General features: G+C 41.8%; 1 protein-coding gene across 1 annotated transcript in view; it reads left to right on the top strand.

Moving 5' to 3' along the window:
• Positions 1 to 18,749, top strand: part of TBC1D22A (TBC1 domain family member 22A) — an 859,623-nt gene that overhangs the window by 42,980 nt on the left and 797,894 nt on the right. The window contains exon 3 of the mRNA XM_069764980.1: positions 4,635 to 4,975. Coding sequence (XP_069621081.1) covers positions 4,635 to 4,975 — 341 coding nt within the window. The remainder of the gene's footprint in view (positions 1 to 4,634; positions 4,976 to 18,749) is intronic.

Raw genomic sequence — 18,749 nt, 5'->3', positions numbered from 1 at the left:
ATTTCACATGCACAATTCCTATACACCTTACATTCCCTAACTTACCGTGGGGGTTGGCACTATAAAGGGGTTGTCCGGTCCAAAACGATAAGTCTGCCGTCACTCTGTGTGACTGCAGACTCATGAATTCCCCTAGCGTACTGTGCACTGCTGGGATTTGCCAGTTTCTGAGCTGAGACCGGAGGGAATGTATGAGTTCTACATACTCTTGGCCAGGGATGACATCTGAGTGCAGTCTGATTACCCCAGACACGCACAGTGGAGAAGATGAACTTCTCTGTCTTCTTCACACCTATACTGATATTCTCTCATGCATGAGAATCTGATCAGAATAAGATGACACTCTGATCAAACGCTCACAAAGTTTGAGCCGAGTTTCATTGGTATAACATGCCCAATTCTTTTCCATGGGATAACATACGCTTGTGTGAGCGTACCCTAATGTTTATAAATTTTTTTCTGCTATTCGGAACTCAAAAATTTTATAAGAATTTACATATTAGATAGGTAGTCATTTCTAATTGTCATTCTTTTACTATAAGTTGTGCAGTTACTACAGAAGAACTATTAGCAGCTCCAGATAAAATTATGAAGGCTCTCTTGCAGGGTAGAAATTTTATTTCCCCAAAGTATGTGGCCCTATGTGCTAATATACATACAAAAATGTAGGTAATTTGTGTTTTTGCAAGCTTTGCTGATTTTGGCTCATTGCTGCACCAAAGCAGGTCTTCAATAGGCATATACAGTTGTGGCCAAAAGTATTGACACCCTTGCAATTCTTTCAGATAATACTCAGTTTCTTCCTGAAAATGATTGCAAACACAAATTCTTTATTATTATATTCATTTAATTTGTCTTGAATGAAAAAAACACAAAAATAATTGTCCTAAAGCCAAAGTGGATATAATTCCACACCAAACAAAAAGGGGGGTGGACAAAAGTATTGACACTGTTCGAAAAATCATGTGATGCTTCTCTAATTTGTGTAATTAACAGCACCTGTAACTTACCTGTGGCACCTAACAGGTGTTGGCAATAACTAAATCACACTTGCAGCCAGTTGACATGGATTAAAGTTGACTCAACCTCTGTCCTGTGTCCTTGTGTGTACCAAATTGAGCATGGAGAAAAGAAAGAAGACCAAAGAACTGTCTGAGGACTTGAGAAACCAAATTGTGAGGAAGCATGAGCAATCTCAAGGCTACTAGTTCATTTCCAAAGACCTGAATGTTCCTGTGTCTACCGTGCACAGTGTAATCAAGAAGTGTAAAGCCCATGGCACTGTGGCTAACCTCCCTAGATGTGGACGGAAAAGAAAAATTGACAAGAGATTTCAACGCAAGATTGTGCGGATGTTGGATAAAGAACCTCGACTAACATCCAAACAAGTTCAAGCTGCCTTCAGTCTGAGGGTACAACATTGTCAACCTGTACTATCCGTCAGCGTCTGAATGAAAAGGGACTGTATGGTAGGAGACCCAGGAAGACCCCACTTCTTACCCCGAGACATAAAAAAGCCAGGCTGTAGTTTGACAAAACTTACCTGAAAAAGCCTAAAACGTTTTGGAAGAATGTTCTGTGGTCAGATGAGACAAAAGTAGAGCTTTTTGGGCAAAGGCATCAACATAGAGTTTACAGGAGAAAAGAAGAGGCATTCAAAGAAAAGAACACTGTCCCTACGGTCAAACATGGCGGAGGTTACCTGATGTTGTGGGGTTGCTTTGCTGCCTCTGGTACTGGACTGCTGGACCGTGTGCATGGCATTATGAAGTCTGAAGACTACCAACAAATTTTGCAGCATAATGTAGGGCCCAGTGTAAGAAAGCTGGGTCTCCCTCAGAGGTCATGGGTCTTCCAGCAGGACAATGACCCAAAACACACTTCAAAAAGCACTAGAAAATCGTTTGAGAGAAAGCACTGGAGACTTCTATGGTGGCCAGCAATGAGTCCAGACCTGAATCCCATAGAACACCTGTGGAGAGATCTAAAAATGGCAGTTTGGAGAAGGCACCCTTCAAATATCAGGGACCTGGAACAGTTTGCCAAAGAAGAATGGTCTAAAATTCCAGCAGAGCATTGTAAAAAACTCATTGATGGTTACTGGAAGCGGTTGGTCGCAGTTATTTTGGCTAAAGGTTGTGCAACAAAGTATTAGGCTGAGGGTGCCAATACTTTTGTCTGGCCCATTTTTTGGAGTTTTGTGTGAAATGATCAATGTTTTGCTTTTTGCTTCATTCTCTTTTGTGTTTTTTCATTTAAGACAAATTAAATGAAGATAATAATACCAAAGAATTTGTGATTGCAATCATTTTCAGGAAGAAACTGAGTATTATCTGACAGAATTGCAGGGGTATCAATACTTTTGGCCACAACTGTAGCTTCTAAGTCCTACCTGTATAAGGATGTGGGAAGCCATCATCAGGCCTGGAGGCCAAAAAAGCCCAAGTTAAATTTACAATGGAATTGTACTTTCAATAAACTTTTCAATAATCAATTGTACAGATGAATTTAAGAACCCTTTCAATTTAGCTTTTCAAAGAAAACTGCGTCCTTTCCCACTTATCAGCCACTGCCTTCTGAACTGGTCATCCACTATGAAAAAACAGTTCTCATCTGTATTGCTCAGGCAAAAGGGACTGCTAGCTCTGAGGGATGTAATGTGGTACAGTCTATTATACGTTATTGAGAGGTGAGGCGACGTGAGGAACACAGAGAAAACTGGCAGAAAAAGACACAGTTTGTGCTGAGCTTTCTAACAAGTCTTCTACCTCACTTTAGAGCTTGAGTAAAATCCAGAAAGCTCGGTAATGCTGGTTAATGTTTTTCATGCTGCTTGTGGCTGTATGCTAAAAGGAATGTAGAACAGAAATCCCTTTGTCTGTTAGCTTTGTATGGGAGAAGTCACAGCCCGTCTTCTACCAGCTCAAAGTGAATTTTAAATTAAGATCTACAGGTTGCAGAGGTGGAAACTGGAGAAAATGTAAGATACAGGTCATATAATGGCCAGAAATCGTGTTAATCGTCATCTATACACACAGAACAGTTAATTCTGATAAATTACGTGAAATTACAATTACCCTTTAAATCTGTTGTTGGAAGTGGTTACTAAAAATATCAGAAAAGAATTGATAACTGTGTGAAAATCCTTTTTAATTTCTGTCTGCAAAGTGAAGCTGAAATATTTTCCCATTTCTCTTACCAGGGGCTGAGAGTGACCTCCGGTTTAACTTTCAATGCTTTTACAGTTGATTTGCACTGCTTTAAACTCATCCAAGATTGTAACATTCTTAAGTGTGTACATCTGAAACGGATGTTAGTAAGGCTCATTTTTTTTTTTCTTTTTCAGTTAGATTTGTTATTTCTGTTATATCTTTATTTTTAAATAGTCACACTATTACATCTGTGCTTCATAATATGAGAAGAACATTATCTAATTGTAAATTGAAAACCTGTGAAAGTATGTGAAATCCTCACTCATTGTTAGCAAATAATTAGCAATAAGTATTTTTTCTTTCCCATTCTTCTGCGCTGACAGTGTAGAGAAGAAATGGTCTTCCCAGAGACCAACAACATTTCTTTGGAAATTGTGATTTATAATGAGAAATTCTAGATCAACTACTATCAAAGAGTGGTGGAGAATGAAATGGTCAAATATTGGAGGTCTCCACTGTCCCACAGAGCCTGTCAACAAACTGTAATCCATCAGCAACCACTTTTTGTGATCACAAAGGGGGGCTGCATCTCTTGGACATATTTTGGTATATTTTGATGATATGGCACTAATGTTTAAGATGGGACAACCCATTTAAGGAACACATCTAGACTAAATTATAAACTTGACAAAACGCTTGAATTCTTACTTATTTGTAGTCCAAGCTGTTTCAGCTTTAGAATTTAGCTTACTTCAGTTTCCTACTCAAGTAGTTCTCTGCTTACTGTCTGGGCGTCACATGAGTTATCCTATTTCTAAGCATAGGCCTCTTTCGCACATCCGTTTTTAGCCGTCAGGCACAATCCGGTTAATTTTGAAAAAAAAAAAAAAAAGTATCCGTTTCAAATTGTGAAAAACTGATGTGACGGATGATTTCTTTAAAAAAACGGAATCGGTCGCTGGATCCATCACTTCACCTCACGCTTCATATGTTTTTTGCTGGATCCGTCGCTGTCCTGATTTCTCGCCAGACAGAAAAAACGTTCTTCTGTACGTTTTCTCCGGCTGACAGATAACTAATTTTGGACAGATCTGGCAAAAAATGGATGAAACGTGAGGCCATCCGTCGCAATCCAGCGCTAATACATCTCTATGAGAAAAAAACGGATCCGGCAGCAACTTTTGCCGGATCCGTTTTTTTTTCAAAATTTGCTGGATTGTGCATGACGGCAAAAACCTGATGTGTGAAAGGGGCTTAAAGCATTAATATGCCTTTAGTTCATTTCTCTGGAGCATTGAGAACTAAGCTAAATAGTGGGGGAACAGTGAGACATTAACCAAGTGTCTGTCTGAGGCGAAATCCCGGGCTGTTAGGAGCTTCGTGTGAGGTTCTTACTACATCTGAAATTTGCATAGTATTATTAATTTATAACTGGTCCAGTAGTGTTCACTGTTTTTTTTTTTTTTTTTTTGTGTTTCTTAGTTTAAGCAAACCTACTCAGAAGCTTCCCACAACACCTGTAAAACTGAAAAAAGTCACTACTTTCCAAGAGTTTGAAAGCAACACAAGTGATGCCTGGGACGTTGGAGAGGACGATGATCAACTTTTGGCAATGGCAGCAGAAAATTTAAATACTGAAGTGGTTATGGAAACCGCGAACAAAGTGATAGAAAACCATACAAAATTACAAGAACAGAACAAATTTCAAGAGTCCCAGCAATTGGAAGAGAGACCTGCGAAAATTGAAGAGCTGCCCTCCTATTTTAACAGCGACAGTAAAATAGTAAAATCGGCCAGTGAAAGTCAGATTCCTAATCCATCTGGTATGTACATTTCTTGGTGTTGCTGAATAGTGGCTCATTGTGTGTTTTAAAGGGGTTGTCCACTACTTGGACAACTACTTTTCATACTCATCTCCAAAGCTGGCGCTGTTCCAGTGGCGTCGGCACTCACGTGAGGTTGTTGCATCACATGAGCCCTGCACCCAATCAGCGCTGACATCGCTGTCCTCTCCTTCTAACGAATAAAGAATTAAGAGGAAGTCAAGGCTGCAGCTAGCCGCTCACTTCTTGTTGATTTACTTATACATCTGAAGGAGGAGACAGTGACGCCAGTGTTGATTGGGCACAGGGCTCACGTGATGTAACAGCCCCAAGTGAGTGCCGACACCACTGGAACGGCAGCGGCATGGGAGGGGTCTATAGGTGTTTATATTTTAACGAGGCCAAACATAGGAAATGGAAAGGGGTTGTTCTAGTAGTGGGCAACCCCCTTAAATTGAAGTTTTGGTCTGAGGGAAACTGGAGAATTTTCAAACGCTTTATATTGTTTTGCAGTGCTCCTCAGGTTATAATGGATATTGTCACATAGTGTCGATTGCATAGTATTTTTTTTTTTTTTCATTTTATAAACCTTACACTGCTAGTTTATTATAATAACATTGCCATCATTAACGCTGTCCTTTCTAACTCGCGTTCCTTACTTTCGCCAGAGATAGACATGTTGCACTCGCCTGATTTCTCAGTTTCTAGATATTGGATGTGCTCCTTGCTCGGTCATGCTCACACCGCCGAACTAAATCTTTCATGATCCCATAAGTTAAGGAGCATATTCAGCAGAGGATCTGATTTTAGGTGTGAAAGTATCAGGAGGTTTAGGACGGCGACATTCAGACAGCATAATGTGGCGTTGAGGGGGAAGTTTGTGAACTTCAGGAACTGGGATGAAGATCCACCGACACGTACATGCTTAACTATAAAACATGGGGGTCACCTTAGAATTTTGTTATTTAGAAACCACACTGGTTTACAGAAAGGAGCCATTAAACGGGTAATAAGTGCATCTCTTCACTTCTCAGCATTCAAATTGCACCACTAAGAAGGAAAACTTGTTGAATTCTGGAAGTCACAGGATGGGTGGACATATTAATGATTTAGACATGGAAACAAAATTTTCAGAACATCTCGATTTATTCTTTGAGTATGCGCACCATGCACAGAAATGCACACACTTGCACTTCATGGCATGCTATCACTGAGGTTATTACCGTAATAGTTGTCTGAGGATTGTGCTGTCTCGCATGAATGCACTTGGACACATAAATCATGTAAATCTGTTGCTAGCAGTTTCTTTTGGAATTTCTATGACATCTCAGATGGGAGACAAGTCCTGAGATTTTGCTAACCATTGTAAGCACCGGCTGCTCATAATAGCATGAACAATATGCGGCCTGGCATGGTCGTGTTGAAAAACTGCTCCAGGGATGCTTTGTAGAAATAGGTTGTACCACTAATTTCATGATTCATTAATTCTGTACTGCATGTTATATTGGACATTAATTCTGTACTGCATGTTATATTGGAGATTGCATACCAAGCCTAAAGTGTGAAATAGTGTCAGCACAATCCACAAGTATGTGATTGCTTGACGTTTGGCTACGATGTTCAGCTACTGGTTTTCATTGGCCTCACATTACCACCCTTAAAGGCTATCATGGTAAAAATCAAGACGACAAAGGAAATTAGAGTGGTGGTCTCTCATATTCAGCGATGAATCATTCTTTTATTTTGAATGCAATGATATCCGAAGATTGGCGTGGAGATCACGTGAGCAATGTCAAGAAGAGCCCTCGACAAGGAGACGTCACACAGATGCTACTCTCTGGATTATGCCATGACATGATGTATGGTAGCCCGACCCTTCTGGTCTTCACTACAAGTACAATAACCGCTCACCATCATCACCATCCCATTGATTTGCTTGTGGAACCAATGGTACAGCCATTTCTCCAAAGTGTATAAGGGTATGTTTCCACGTTCAGGAAACGCTGCGTTTTTTGACGCTGCATTGAGCCACAGCGTCAAAAACGCAGCGTCCAGATGTTACAGCATACTGGAGGGGATTTAATGAAATCCCGCCTCCACTATGCAGGAAAAAACGCATGTGGCATAGCCGCTAAAACGCACATGCGGCGCGTCTTTTCAGAACGCAGCATGTCGTTACAATGAGCAAAACACGCAAGAACACCGCAGGTGACCTGCCAGTGACCTCGGGTGCAGATTTGGTCAGGATTTTACCTGCATAAAATCCTGACCAAATCCTGAAGCAAGCCTGAACATGGACACATACCCTAAGGGGTTATTTTACTACATGCCTGCTTGTACCACATTTTTTCACATGGCATTTTAGGGTTAGAGTACTTGATCAGAAAGGCGATCTCACACCATATTGTTGTTTTTGTAGTACCCTATGACACACACTGGTTTGGGGACCAATGTAGATGTACCTCTTACCGCGGTGGGGGTGCCGCCATTACCATGTATAGTGGTCAAGAAAAATACATCTCTCTTGTCCTTACACTTGACCACCAGCATGGTGTCGCTATTTTGGTCCCTGTCCTCACCCTGTCTGAGCAGCTGTCCAATTAGCATTCTAGGGAGTCCTCTCTGATTTATGCGCACAGTACTGCAGGCTGCGGTAGCTCTGGCAGAGAAGGATTTGAATATTGGGTTGCTGGTATAAAAGTTGTCTACGTAAAATTGAATAACTATTGATCTAGCAGACGGTACACTAATTCCCACTCAGTGGACACTGGGCATTTAGAGGGTTCATTGCGGGCATCTTTCCCTTCATAAACCTAAATCTGTGTGTTTAGCTTGAGGCACTTTCGCACAGCTTTTAAAGTTTAATTCTATACCTGGCCCTCTTACTTGGCAGATATTGTCGGAATGTGAGCCTCCCCTTGAATTTCATTAAGGACTCATCCATGCAGATGTCCCTTAAGGAAATGCAAACTTCAGCAAATTTGTTGCGGAAGTGATCAATGACCGGCGGAACTTTGAAAAGTTGATCAAAGTTGGGGTCATCTCGGAGTGGACGTTGAGCATTATCATTGAACGATAAGACTTGTGAATGTTCTCAAAGTGTATCCGGGGCATGGACATGGGGAACACTAGAGTGTTACATAAAACGTCAGGCCCCAAAACTTCATCATTTCTACGGTGTCCACAGTGGTCCAGCTTTCAAATGCTGAAGTGGAATTTGGGGATAAAAATTGTTGGGTGTACAAATTTGTCTGGGCCATCATGAAGTCTACTAAATTGTTTGAAAAAAAGACTCTGGAAAACGTGGATTCCTGATTGCACCACAAAATCAGGTATCTGTGTCTTATAATCTTCGGAGGGTGAGGCCCATAGGGGGTCACTAACGGTGGGTGCTACCTCATTGGCTGTCCGGGGGCTTCTGCTTGGTGTTTCTGTATCACTTGAGGAAGAAAAATAAAGGAAATTGGGATCCTCTCCCCCCACTATCAGGCTGTGTGCCCACATTGCGTCTTTTATGCGTTTCTGCCGCGTTTTTTGCTGCAGTGGAAATGCTTAAAAACCGCATTCCCATGCAATCCTATGGGATTTCGCAGTTGCTGTGCCCATGCTGCGGATTTTCCCGCTGCGGAATCGCATAGCGGGAAAATCCGCAGCATGTTCATTATTTCTGCCGAATCGTGGCGATTCCGCAGCCATAGGATTGCATTGAAACACTCACTTTATGCATGTGGCTATGCCCCCATGCGTAAAGTGAGCTCTTCATGTGAGAATAACCATAATTTTTTATTTTTTTATTATTTTTAACATTCTATTTTTTACTATTGATGCTGCATAGGCAGCATCCATAGTAAAATGTTGGTCACACTTGTCAAGCATATTGTGACCGACCTGTCAATCACTTTTCCAAGCGATGCTTCAAATCGCTTGGAAAACGCTAGCATTCTGCAAGCTAAAAATGCTTGCAAAACGCTTGTGTTTTGCGGGAAAACGCATGCAAATTCCACACGCGTTTTACTCGCTGCAGGGAGTTGCGGAAATGCTGCAGATATTTCTGCAGCAATTCTGCAATGTGGGCACATAGCCTCAGTGTCGGAGACCAGGAAAGAAAATGCCTCCTCAGCTGAATACTGTGATTGGGACGAGCAAGACATTTTTCACATGTGCGTACTAAATTTCATTTAAGTGTGTGTGTGTTTGGTGTAAACCTTTTTTTTTGTTGTTGCTAAATTTAGAATAGAAGAAAGGAAAAAAATTGAATGAAGGATAAGGGTATAAAAAAGGATTAAATAGAAAAGGAAAAAAAAAATATTAAACAGATAAAAGTAAAAACAATTACTGAGCGCCCGCAGCTAAATTACGCTAATCCGTAATTTTAAGCAGTAGAAAATACCTGTAGTATAAGTACTACAAGGATTTTCCACTAAAATGTTTAAAGGACAATTACTAAACGGATGCCCGTAAAAACAAGTTAAGGTACCTTCACACATAACGATTTCGTTAACGATATCGTTGCTTTTTGTGACGTAGCAACGATATCGTTAACTAAATCGTTATGCGTGACAGCGACCAACGATCAGGCCCCTGCTGGGAGGTCGTTGAGGAATTATCAGGACCTTTTTTTATTTTTTTGGTCGCTGATCACCCGCTGTCATCACTGGATCGGCGTGTGTGACGCCGATCCAGCGATGTGTTTACTGGTAACCAGGGTAAATATCGGGTTACTAAGTGCAGGGCCGCGCTTAGTAACCTGATGTTTACCCTGGTTACCATTGTAAAAGTTAAAAAAACAAACAGTACATACTCACATTCCGATGTCTGTCATGTCCCCCGGCATCAGCTTCCCGCACTGACTGTCAGCGCCGGCTGGCCGTAAAGCAGAGCACAGCGGTGACGTCACCGCTCTGCTCTGCTTTACGGCCGGCCGGCGCTGACACAGTGCAGGGAAGGTGACGCCGGGGGACGTGACAGACACCGGAATGTAAGTATGTACTGTTTGTTTTCTTAACTTTTACAATGGTAACCAGGGTAAACATCGGGTTACTAAGCGCGGCCCTGCGCTTAGTATCCCGATGTTTACCCTGGTTACCCGGGGACTTCAGCATCGTTGGTCGCTGGAGAGCTGTCTGTGACAGCTCTCCAGCGACTACACAACGACCTAAACAGCGACGCTGCAGCGATCGGCATCGTTGTCTATATCGCTGCAGCATCGCTAAATGTGACGGTACCCTTACTGAGCACCCACAGCTATCTGACGTGGATTGTGATTATATTTTAGAAACAAATATTGTAGTGTAAGCAAATTTCTAAAGTATGCTTTCACTGTGGATTAAAGGGCCCCATCCTAGCTCTGTCAACTACTCTAAATAATTTTTTTTTACACTTTACTATGTGACACTAATCCTGTCTAAATTCTGTAAAAAAAACTTGTAGTAGACTCTGATTACTACTGTATATTTTAATATCCATAATCTAGCCTTATCTAAGTCATCTAAATTATTTATTTGATTCTTTATTCACATACAAAAAAAACAACCGGATGCTGATCAGGGATGCTCGTCACTGACCAGCGCTCATTGGCTGCAGGATGCATGCAAGCACGGATGTGTTTGGAAGGAGGGGATTAAATAGACACGAAAAAAGTCCTTGCCAAAAGCAAACACGGGTGCCGATTAGTTATAATCGTCTGATCAGGGGCTGTAGAATGCACGCACGGAGGTGGTGCAAAGAGGCGGTAGGGGGGTGGCGATCAGTGATGTGTGTCACTGATCAGTAATCACAGGAGATGAATCGCGGTCTGGTGGAGCGCTGGGGAATAGTCCTGTCAGTAGGTAAGGGGAGTTATATGCTGTCCATCTGTAGCCGCTCCAGCTGTGTTCTCCCGAGTGAGGGATGGAGTGTGAAGAAGAAATAAGCAATTCAGTCTGCAGAACACTCAGATGAAAGTCGCAGGGGGCCAGCAGTGAAGAGAATAAAAACCTTTAATCAACAACGTGTTTCAACGGCATATCGCCGTCTTCATTAGGTGATATGACAACTGGAAAGGAGAGAGGGGCATTTAAAAACAGACCTTTGTTCCCATTGAAGTTAACAAACCATTAAATACAAGTTAATAATATCACACATGATACTACTAATTGCGGGAACCATGGGATAATAATGCTAATATATGCAAATAAGAAAATAATATAAATATATAAAAAAAATTGTAAAAAAAAAAATAATGTGTAAAAATACACGTAAATAAGAGAAAGGACTACCGAATACCATATGCAGATTATTAGCTACATTTTCAATGGTGAGATTCAATCCCTCTGGAACCAATGTGCCCAGTTTAACCCCTTCATGACCCAGCCTATTTTGACTTTAATGACGTGGCCATTTTTTTTTTACAATTGATCACTGTCCCTTTATGAGGTTATAACTCGGGAACGCTTCAACGGATCCTAGCAATTCTGAGATTGTTTTTTCGTGACATATTGGGCTTCATGTTAGTGGTAAATTTAGGTCGATAATTTTTGCGTTTTAATCGTGAAAAAATTGGAAATTTGACGAAAATTTTGCAATTTTAAAATGTTGAATTTTTATTCTGTTAAACCAGAGAGTTATGTGACACAAAATAGTTAATAAATAACATTTCCCACATGTCTACTTTACATCAGCACAATTTTTTTTTTTGTTAGGAAGTTATAAGAGTTAAAATTTGACCAGCAATTTCTCATTTTTACAGCAAAATTTACAAAACCATTTTTTTTAAGGACCACTTCACATTTGAGGTCAGTTTGAGGGGTCTATATGGCTGAAAATACCCAAAAGTGACACCATTCTAAAAACTGCACCCCTTAAGGTGCTCAAAACCACATTCAAGAAGTTTATTAAACCTTCAGGTGGTTCACAGCAGCAGAAGCAACATGGAAGGAAAAAATGAACATTTAACTTTTTAGTCACAAAAATGATCTTTTAGCAACAATTTTTTTTATTTTTCCAAGGGTAAAAGGAGAAACTGGACCCCAAAAGTTGTTGTCCAATTTGTCCTGAGTACGCTGAAACCTCATATGTGCTTCACAAATTGATCTGTAAAAATGAAAAAGTACTTTTTTTTTTCCACAAAAATGTTTTTAGCCTCAATTTTTTCATTTTCACATGGGCAAAAGGATAAAATAGATCCTAAAATTTGTTGGGCAATTTCTCCTGAGTAGTAATGAGCGAGTATACTCGTTGCTCAGGTTTTCCCGAACACGCTCGGGTGGTCTCTGAGTATTTGTTATTGCTCTGAGATATAGTTTTCATCACGTCAGTTGCATGATTTACGGCTTCCAGATACGCTGAATACATGTGGGAATTCCCTAACAAACAGGCATTTCTCACATGTATTCAGCATATCTGGAAGCCGTAAATCATGCAACTGAGGCGATGAATAATATGTCTCCGAGCAATAGCAAGTACTCGGAGGTCACCCAAGCGTGCTCGGGAAAACGCAAGCAACGAGTACACTCGCTCATCACTACTCCTGAGTACACCGATACCTCATATGTGGGGGTAAACCACTGTTTGGGCACACAACAGGGCTCGGAAGGGAAGGAGCGCCATTTAACTTTTTGAATGCAAAATTATCTCCAATCGTTAGCGGACACCATGTCTCGTTTAGGCTACGTTCACATTAGCGTTGCGCTAATGTGCGTCGCTGTTGCGTCGGCGACGCAGCGGCGACGCGCCCCTATGTTTAACATAGGGGACGCGTGCGTTTTTTTGTTAGCGTTTTTCGACATGTGCGTCGTTTTCGACGCTAGCGTCGGACGCACGAAAATGCAACAAGTTGCATTTTTCGTGCGTCCGATTTTCGTCAAAAAACGACGCACGCGTCACAAAACGCAGTGTTTTTGCGCGCGTTTTTGGTGCATCGCGCGTTGCGTCGCCGTTGCGTCGCCGACGCACCGGCGCGCAACGCTAATGTGAACGTAGCCTTAGAGAGCCCCTGTGTGCCTAAACATTGGAGCTTCCCCACAAGTGACCCCATTTTGGAAACTAGACCCCTCAAGAAACTAATCTAGATGTGTGGTGAGCACTTTGAACCCCTAAGTGCTTCACAGAAGTTTATAACGCAGAGCCGTGAAAATAAATAATCTTTATTTTTTTTTCCTCCAAAAATGATTTTTTAGCCTGAAATTTTTTATTTTCTCAAGGGTAAATGGAGAAATTGGACCCCAAAAGTTGTTGTCCAGTTTGTCCTGAGTGCGCTGATACCCCATATGTAGAGGTAAATCATTGTTTGGGCACACATCGGGGCTCGGAAGGGAAGGGACCTTTTGGAATGCAGACGTTGATGGAATGGTCTGCGGGTGTCATGTCGCGTTTGGAGAGCCCCTGATGTGCCTAAACAGTGGAAACCCCCCAATTCTAACTCCAACCCTAACCCCAACACACCCATAACCCTTCCCCTAAGCCTAACCCTACCCCTAATCCCAACCTTAATCCCAACACTAATCCCCAACCCTAACCCTAATCCCATCGCTTATCCTTATGCTAATTTTAGCCCCAACACTAAATTTAGCCCAACTCACTTTAGCCCAACTCTAACCCTAATGGGAAAACTGTGGCAGGCAAGGAGGCTACCACTTCAGAATTCTGCAGGTTGAATTTTGTTACCACCTATAATTACTCCCACAGATTAATTCAGGATCTACTTAAAAAACAATGGTTCATTCTGAAGGGTGAACCGATCCTCTAAACACCTTCCTGCTAATCTAAGAACAATCTTTATCAGGAATCATACCCTTCGTAATCTCGTTGCCCCTAGCAACACCACCCTGAATTCTCGTCTCTTGACAACCAATACCGTTTCAAGTCCTGGTTGTTTTGCCTGCCAACTTCCCAAATGCCCCTGTTGCGCCACAGTTGTGCATAGGCAAAACAATTTACATCAAATACTACAGGCACCAGTTAAAACAATGTACTTGCGGTCTCCAGTACGTGGGACGCACCATTCAAACCATGCATGCCCGCTTAAATAAACATCGCCAAAATATCCTTAATGGTTTTTTATTACACAGTTTTTCGAAACATTTTTCTATTGCGGATCAGAAAGATCGTAGATTTCTGAGTCTCATTATTATCGACCATATACCAGACAATGTTCCTGACCGCTATAAGAGTTTAATCAATAGAGAAGGCTATTGGATATTTAAATTGGGCACATTGGTTCCAGAGGGATTGAATGTCACCATAGAAAATGCTAATAATCTGCATATGGTATTCGGTAGTCCTTTCTCTTATTTATTTACTTTGGTCTTTCTGTTTTTAAATACCCCCCTCCCCTTTCCAATTCTCATACCACCTGATGAAGACGGCGATATGCCATTGAAGCGCGTTGTTGATTAAACGTTTTTATTCTCTTTACCGCTGGCCCCCTGCGACTTTGATCTGAGCGCTCTGCAGACTCCGTTGCTGCTTCTTCTTCACTGATCAGTAATCGGCTGCTGCAGGATGCCTGCAGAAGATTAAAACTGCCAAAACTTGACCTATTAAGTACTAATTAGCGCTCGACAGCAAAGAAGGAGCTGAGGAAGGGGTTAGGGAGAAGGTGAAAAGGAGGAGAGGTGGATTAGGAAAAGCAGGGGACAGGAACGGATCAGGAACTTCTACAGCTGTAACAGTGATGACATTTCCAGGCTGCAATGAGGAAATGCTAAACGTTCTCTGTGCGGCCAAACTGCATCTCTGCAATTGGATGATGACGTCCGATCGCTTTAATCAGTGCTGGGGCGCTGATGCCACTTTTCCGTAGCACCAGCCTACGATCAGTTCTGTTAAAGTTCTAGTCTTCAGTGTTTCAGGCAATTTCATTGTCTGAATAGCTGTGATTGGCTGTTCAATTCTGCACAGCCAATCACAGCAATCATAGTTGTGGAGGAGTATCGAAACTCCCATGGCGACGGGCACAGGTGCCCTGCAGATGCGATCTCAGTGTTTACTCATGGTGGTTGCATAAACGCAATGACATTTCTCTACTTCATTGATTGGGAACTTCTTCCCTTCCATTACTTTGCTTATGCAAATAAAACAACCATTTTTTTTCTTATTTCTGACCCTTTTAAAGGGAACCTGTCACCCCCAAAATCGAAGGTGAGCTAAGCCCACCAGCATCAGAGGCTTATCTACAACATTCTGGAATGCTGTAGATAAGCCCCCCGATGTAGCCTGAAAGATGAGAAAAAGAGGTTAGAAAACACTCACCCAGGGGAGATCACAGTCCGGTTCTGATCTGATGGGTGTTGCGGTCCGGTCCGGGGCGTCTCATCTTTTTACGATGACGCCCTCTTCTTGTAATCATGCTGTGGCTTCGGCACAGGCGTACTTTGTGAGCAAAGTACTGCAGTGCGCAGGCATGGGGAAAGGTTAACAGGGCAGAAAAAGTACGCCTGCGCTAGAGCCGCAGCATGAAGACCAGAAGTGGACGTCATCGTAAGAAGATGGGAGGCCCCGGACCGGACCGCGACACCCATCGGACCGGACCGCCCCTGGGTGAGTATATTCTAACCTCTTTTTCTCATCTTTCAGGATACATCGGGGGCTTATCTACAGCATTACAGAATGCTGTAGATAACCCCCTGATGCTGGTGGACTTGGCTCACCTTCGATTTTGGTGGTTACTGGTTCCATTTAAGTTCCAAAAAAAACAAGTTACATTTCACTGCATTCAAAGAACAAAATGAAAAATGATTTAATACAATGCACAGTGTTTTGTTTTGTGGGCTGTGATCCTTAGAGGAATGTTGTTTTTCAAATGTGATGAAGGGGTTAACACTTGAAAATGTGTGAAAATAAAATGCAAATTGCCTCTTCTGAGAAAAAGAGGACTTAAACTCTATAGCACCACCTGTTGGAAGTAGCGATCCTACAAGTCACAAAATCAACCCTTTAACGAGTCGTGCAATATGACTTAGGATAAAAGCCAAATCAGTATCTCAATTCGCAGACACGGTGTTTCGGGCTGTTGGCCCTCATCAGTGTGAAGCATGAGAACTGATTTGGCTAGGTGAGAGGCTCTAGACTGGGGTCTAAGGGGTAAGGTTTCTCCTTGTGGAGAGCGACATATGAGCTCTGGCTTGTCAAGGTAAGGAGGCTTATTCGCTGTGCAATAAAGGCATTATGTCTTTTTACGGCAATCCCCATTCACTCCTGCGCTACTGCTCTGGTGGTTCCTGTTGTTTGCAATAGTTATGTCTTGTCTGTCTTTTATGTGACTGCTGCAGAAAATCACTGGCGTCAGGTATACAGTCATAACTATCCCTCCGGGAATGAGACCAGATGTGACGTATGCACACTTTAGAAATCTTGGTTAGCTTGAAGGTTTCGGCTGCTTTGAGCAATTGTAATGGTTTTCGAGTACTGGGCTAATAACCGTTTAAAGTCCATTTCCTGCACTAATTACTTGCAAGCACCAAGGTAATGTAATTGTTCTTTACCGCAGATTGTAATTACAGACAACTTTTAAAACCACATTCCTCTAAGGATCGCAGCCCAAAAAAACAAAACACTGTGCTTTGTATTAAATCATTTTTCTTTGAAAGCAGGTAAATGTTACTTGTTTTTTTAGAAATTAAAAGGGTCGTCGGAGCTGAAAAAACACATTTATTTTCAGGAACAGTTACACGTGTCCATAGACTGTCTCTGGTTTTGCAGCTCAGCTATATTTTTAAAGGGTTAGATTCCTCATCTTAAATGGGCAAGATTACACAGATAATATTAAAACATTTGTTTACCATTCACATGTTATTAAAAATCAACAATTGTCAGTTAGTTTGTTTACAGCTTGTCACCTAGGTTACCAGACACCTTTGATAGCCTGTAAGCGCCGCTCTATAGCGGGCTTGGTTGCTGACTGTTACCTCCCAATCCCAGCTCGCTACAGTTCCCCTGCGCTCCTCCAAAGTTGACTCTGCTTGTAACAATGTTAAGCACACGGCTGAAGCCAACGGTTTCAGCACTGATCTGAACTGTCAAGCAGGAGCGCACCGCCCCCCAGCAAGCAAGTAGCCGGGAGGCAATGCAGTAACATGCACCTGCTTGTTTGCTTTTTACATCTGCACACCAGGAAGTCGAAGCATATCTTTTTCTTTTTTTTTTCCTGTAAAATCTGTTAATAAATTATTGCTTGTTTTTTTTTTGGGTGGAAGGGTTACCGTATATATTTTGTGAGAAGGCATCAGTCATTATTTAAAATCTCTAGTATTTCGTTACTGCAGTTCTTTTGGTGAGCAATTTGTCACCATGGTTACAGACTTGAAAAAATAACATTCTTTGTAGTCTGATCAGAAGGCACGAGTAACAGTCTTCCGCCTTCTTCTTTTCTTCTTAAGACAAACATATGTTAGTAAGAAGAACTAGAGTCGCGCAACTTCAGGGTCAGACTGAACATAAAATGGGAATATAACGATTTGATAAGTTGTTTCGGTTAAGAGATGCATTTTTTCCTTTCAAATACGTCCCTGTAAGTTAGTTATACGTGTCGGTGTAAAGGAATGATGAACATGCATTACACATGTACCCTCCATATGAGGTCCTAACTGCTCTACATGTGGACAAGATAAGAAGAAACCTCGGCATTCGGAGATTGCAGGTGGAATTATTCTGAATGATTCATCGATGTGTCAGCAATAGTGATGAGCGAGTATACTTGTTGCTCGGGTGGTCTCCGAGTATTTGTGACTGCTTGAAGATTTAGTTTTCCTTGTCTCAGCTGCATGATTTGCGGCTACTAGCCATCTTGATTACATGTGGGGATTCCCTAGCAACCAGGCAACCCCCACATGTACTCAGGCTGGCTAGCAGCTGTAAATCATGCAGCTGAGGCAAGGAAAACGAAATCTCCGAACACTCACAAATACTTGGAGACCACCCGAGTAACGAGTATACTCGCTCATCACTACTCAGCAATAATTTATGAAACAGTATGGCCAGCATTTCGGCTCTCACTGGACCTTGTTCATGGCTACTTCTGGTAAGTAGAGTGGATACACAAAGACGGACTGTCCATACTGTAGGACAGTTTACTTTCTTGCAGTGTGTTAAACAGGTACACAAAATAGTACATGGACTATAGAGGTAGGTGCACGATAAGTACTTTCAGCAGATGTTTCATCACCAAAAACATGTCTTTTGGCAGAGGAAAAACGCTGCTTAAAAGACACACATTTTTTTGCCTGCATTTTTCTGCTTTTTCTAATGCGATTTTCCCATTCATTTGAACTGGTGGTAAACGCTACAGACAATGATGCTGAATGAATGATATGAACTTGCTTCAAATCTGCAAGAAAAAAGTAAGGAACAACTGCAAATTCCATTCAAGTTTCTGAGTCAATAAAATGTTGTTTTTTCTTTCACGGCAAAAATGCTCAAATACAAGGCAAAAAGTGCAACATGTAAACAAACCCTAATGTAAGCCTTTGGAGCATGCAGATGAATGCTAGGAGCCCTCCCACTCTGCGATCTGTCACTGCCTGTCTGCTGCTAGGGACTGATTACACTGGACAACAGGCAGTGGACAGCAGGTTACACAGCACGGAGGCTCCTAGTGGCCATCTTCAAGTGGCCACGTTGGAGAGATTTTGCAGGGTGAATATTTAGTTTATGGTATATAAAGTACGTTGCAGTTTTGTTAGTAATTGCAGTGGGCATCAGATGAGACAAGTTGAGACGTCAGTTACCTTTAAGTTGCTATGGCAACATGTTTTTTTGAAAAGCTATAGTAAGAACATAAAATAAATAGACATTTCAC

The sequence above is a fragment of the Ranitomeya imitator genome, chromosome 4 (genome assembly GCF_032444005.1).
Source record: "Ranitomeya imitator isolate aRanImi1 chromosome 4, aRanImi1.pri, whole genome shotgun sequence".
NCBI lineage: Eukaryota > Metazoa > Chordata > Amphibia > Anura > Dendrobatidae > Ranitomeya > Ranitomeya imitator.
Note: the sequence above shows the minus strand (reverse complement) of the source record. Positions and strands in the feature narration are given on the sequence as shown.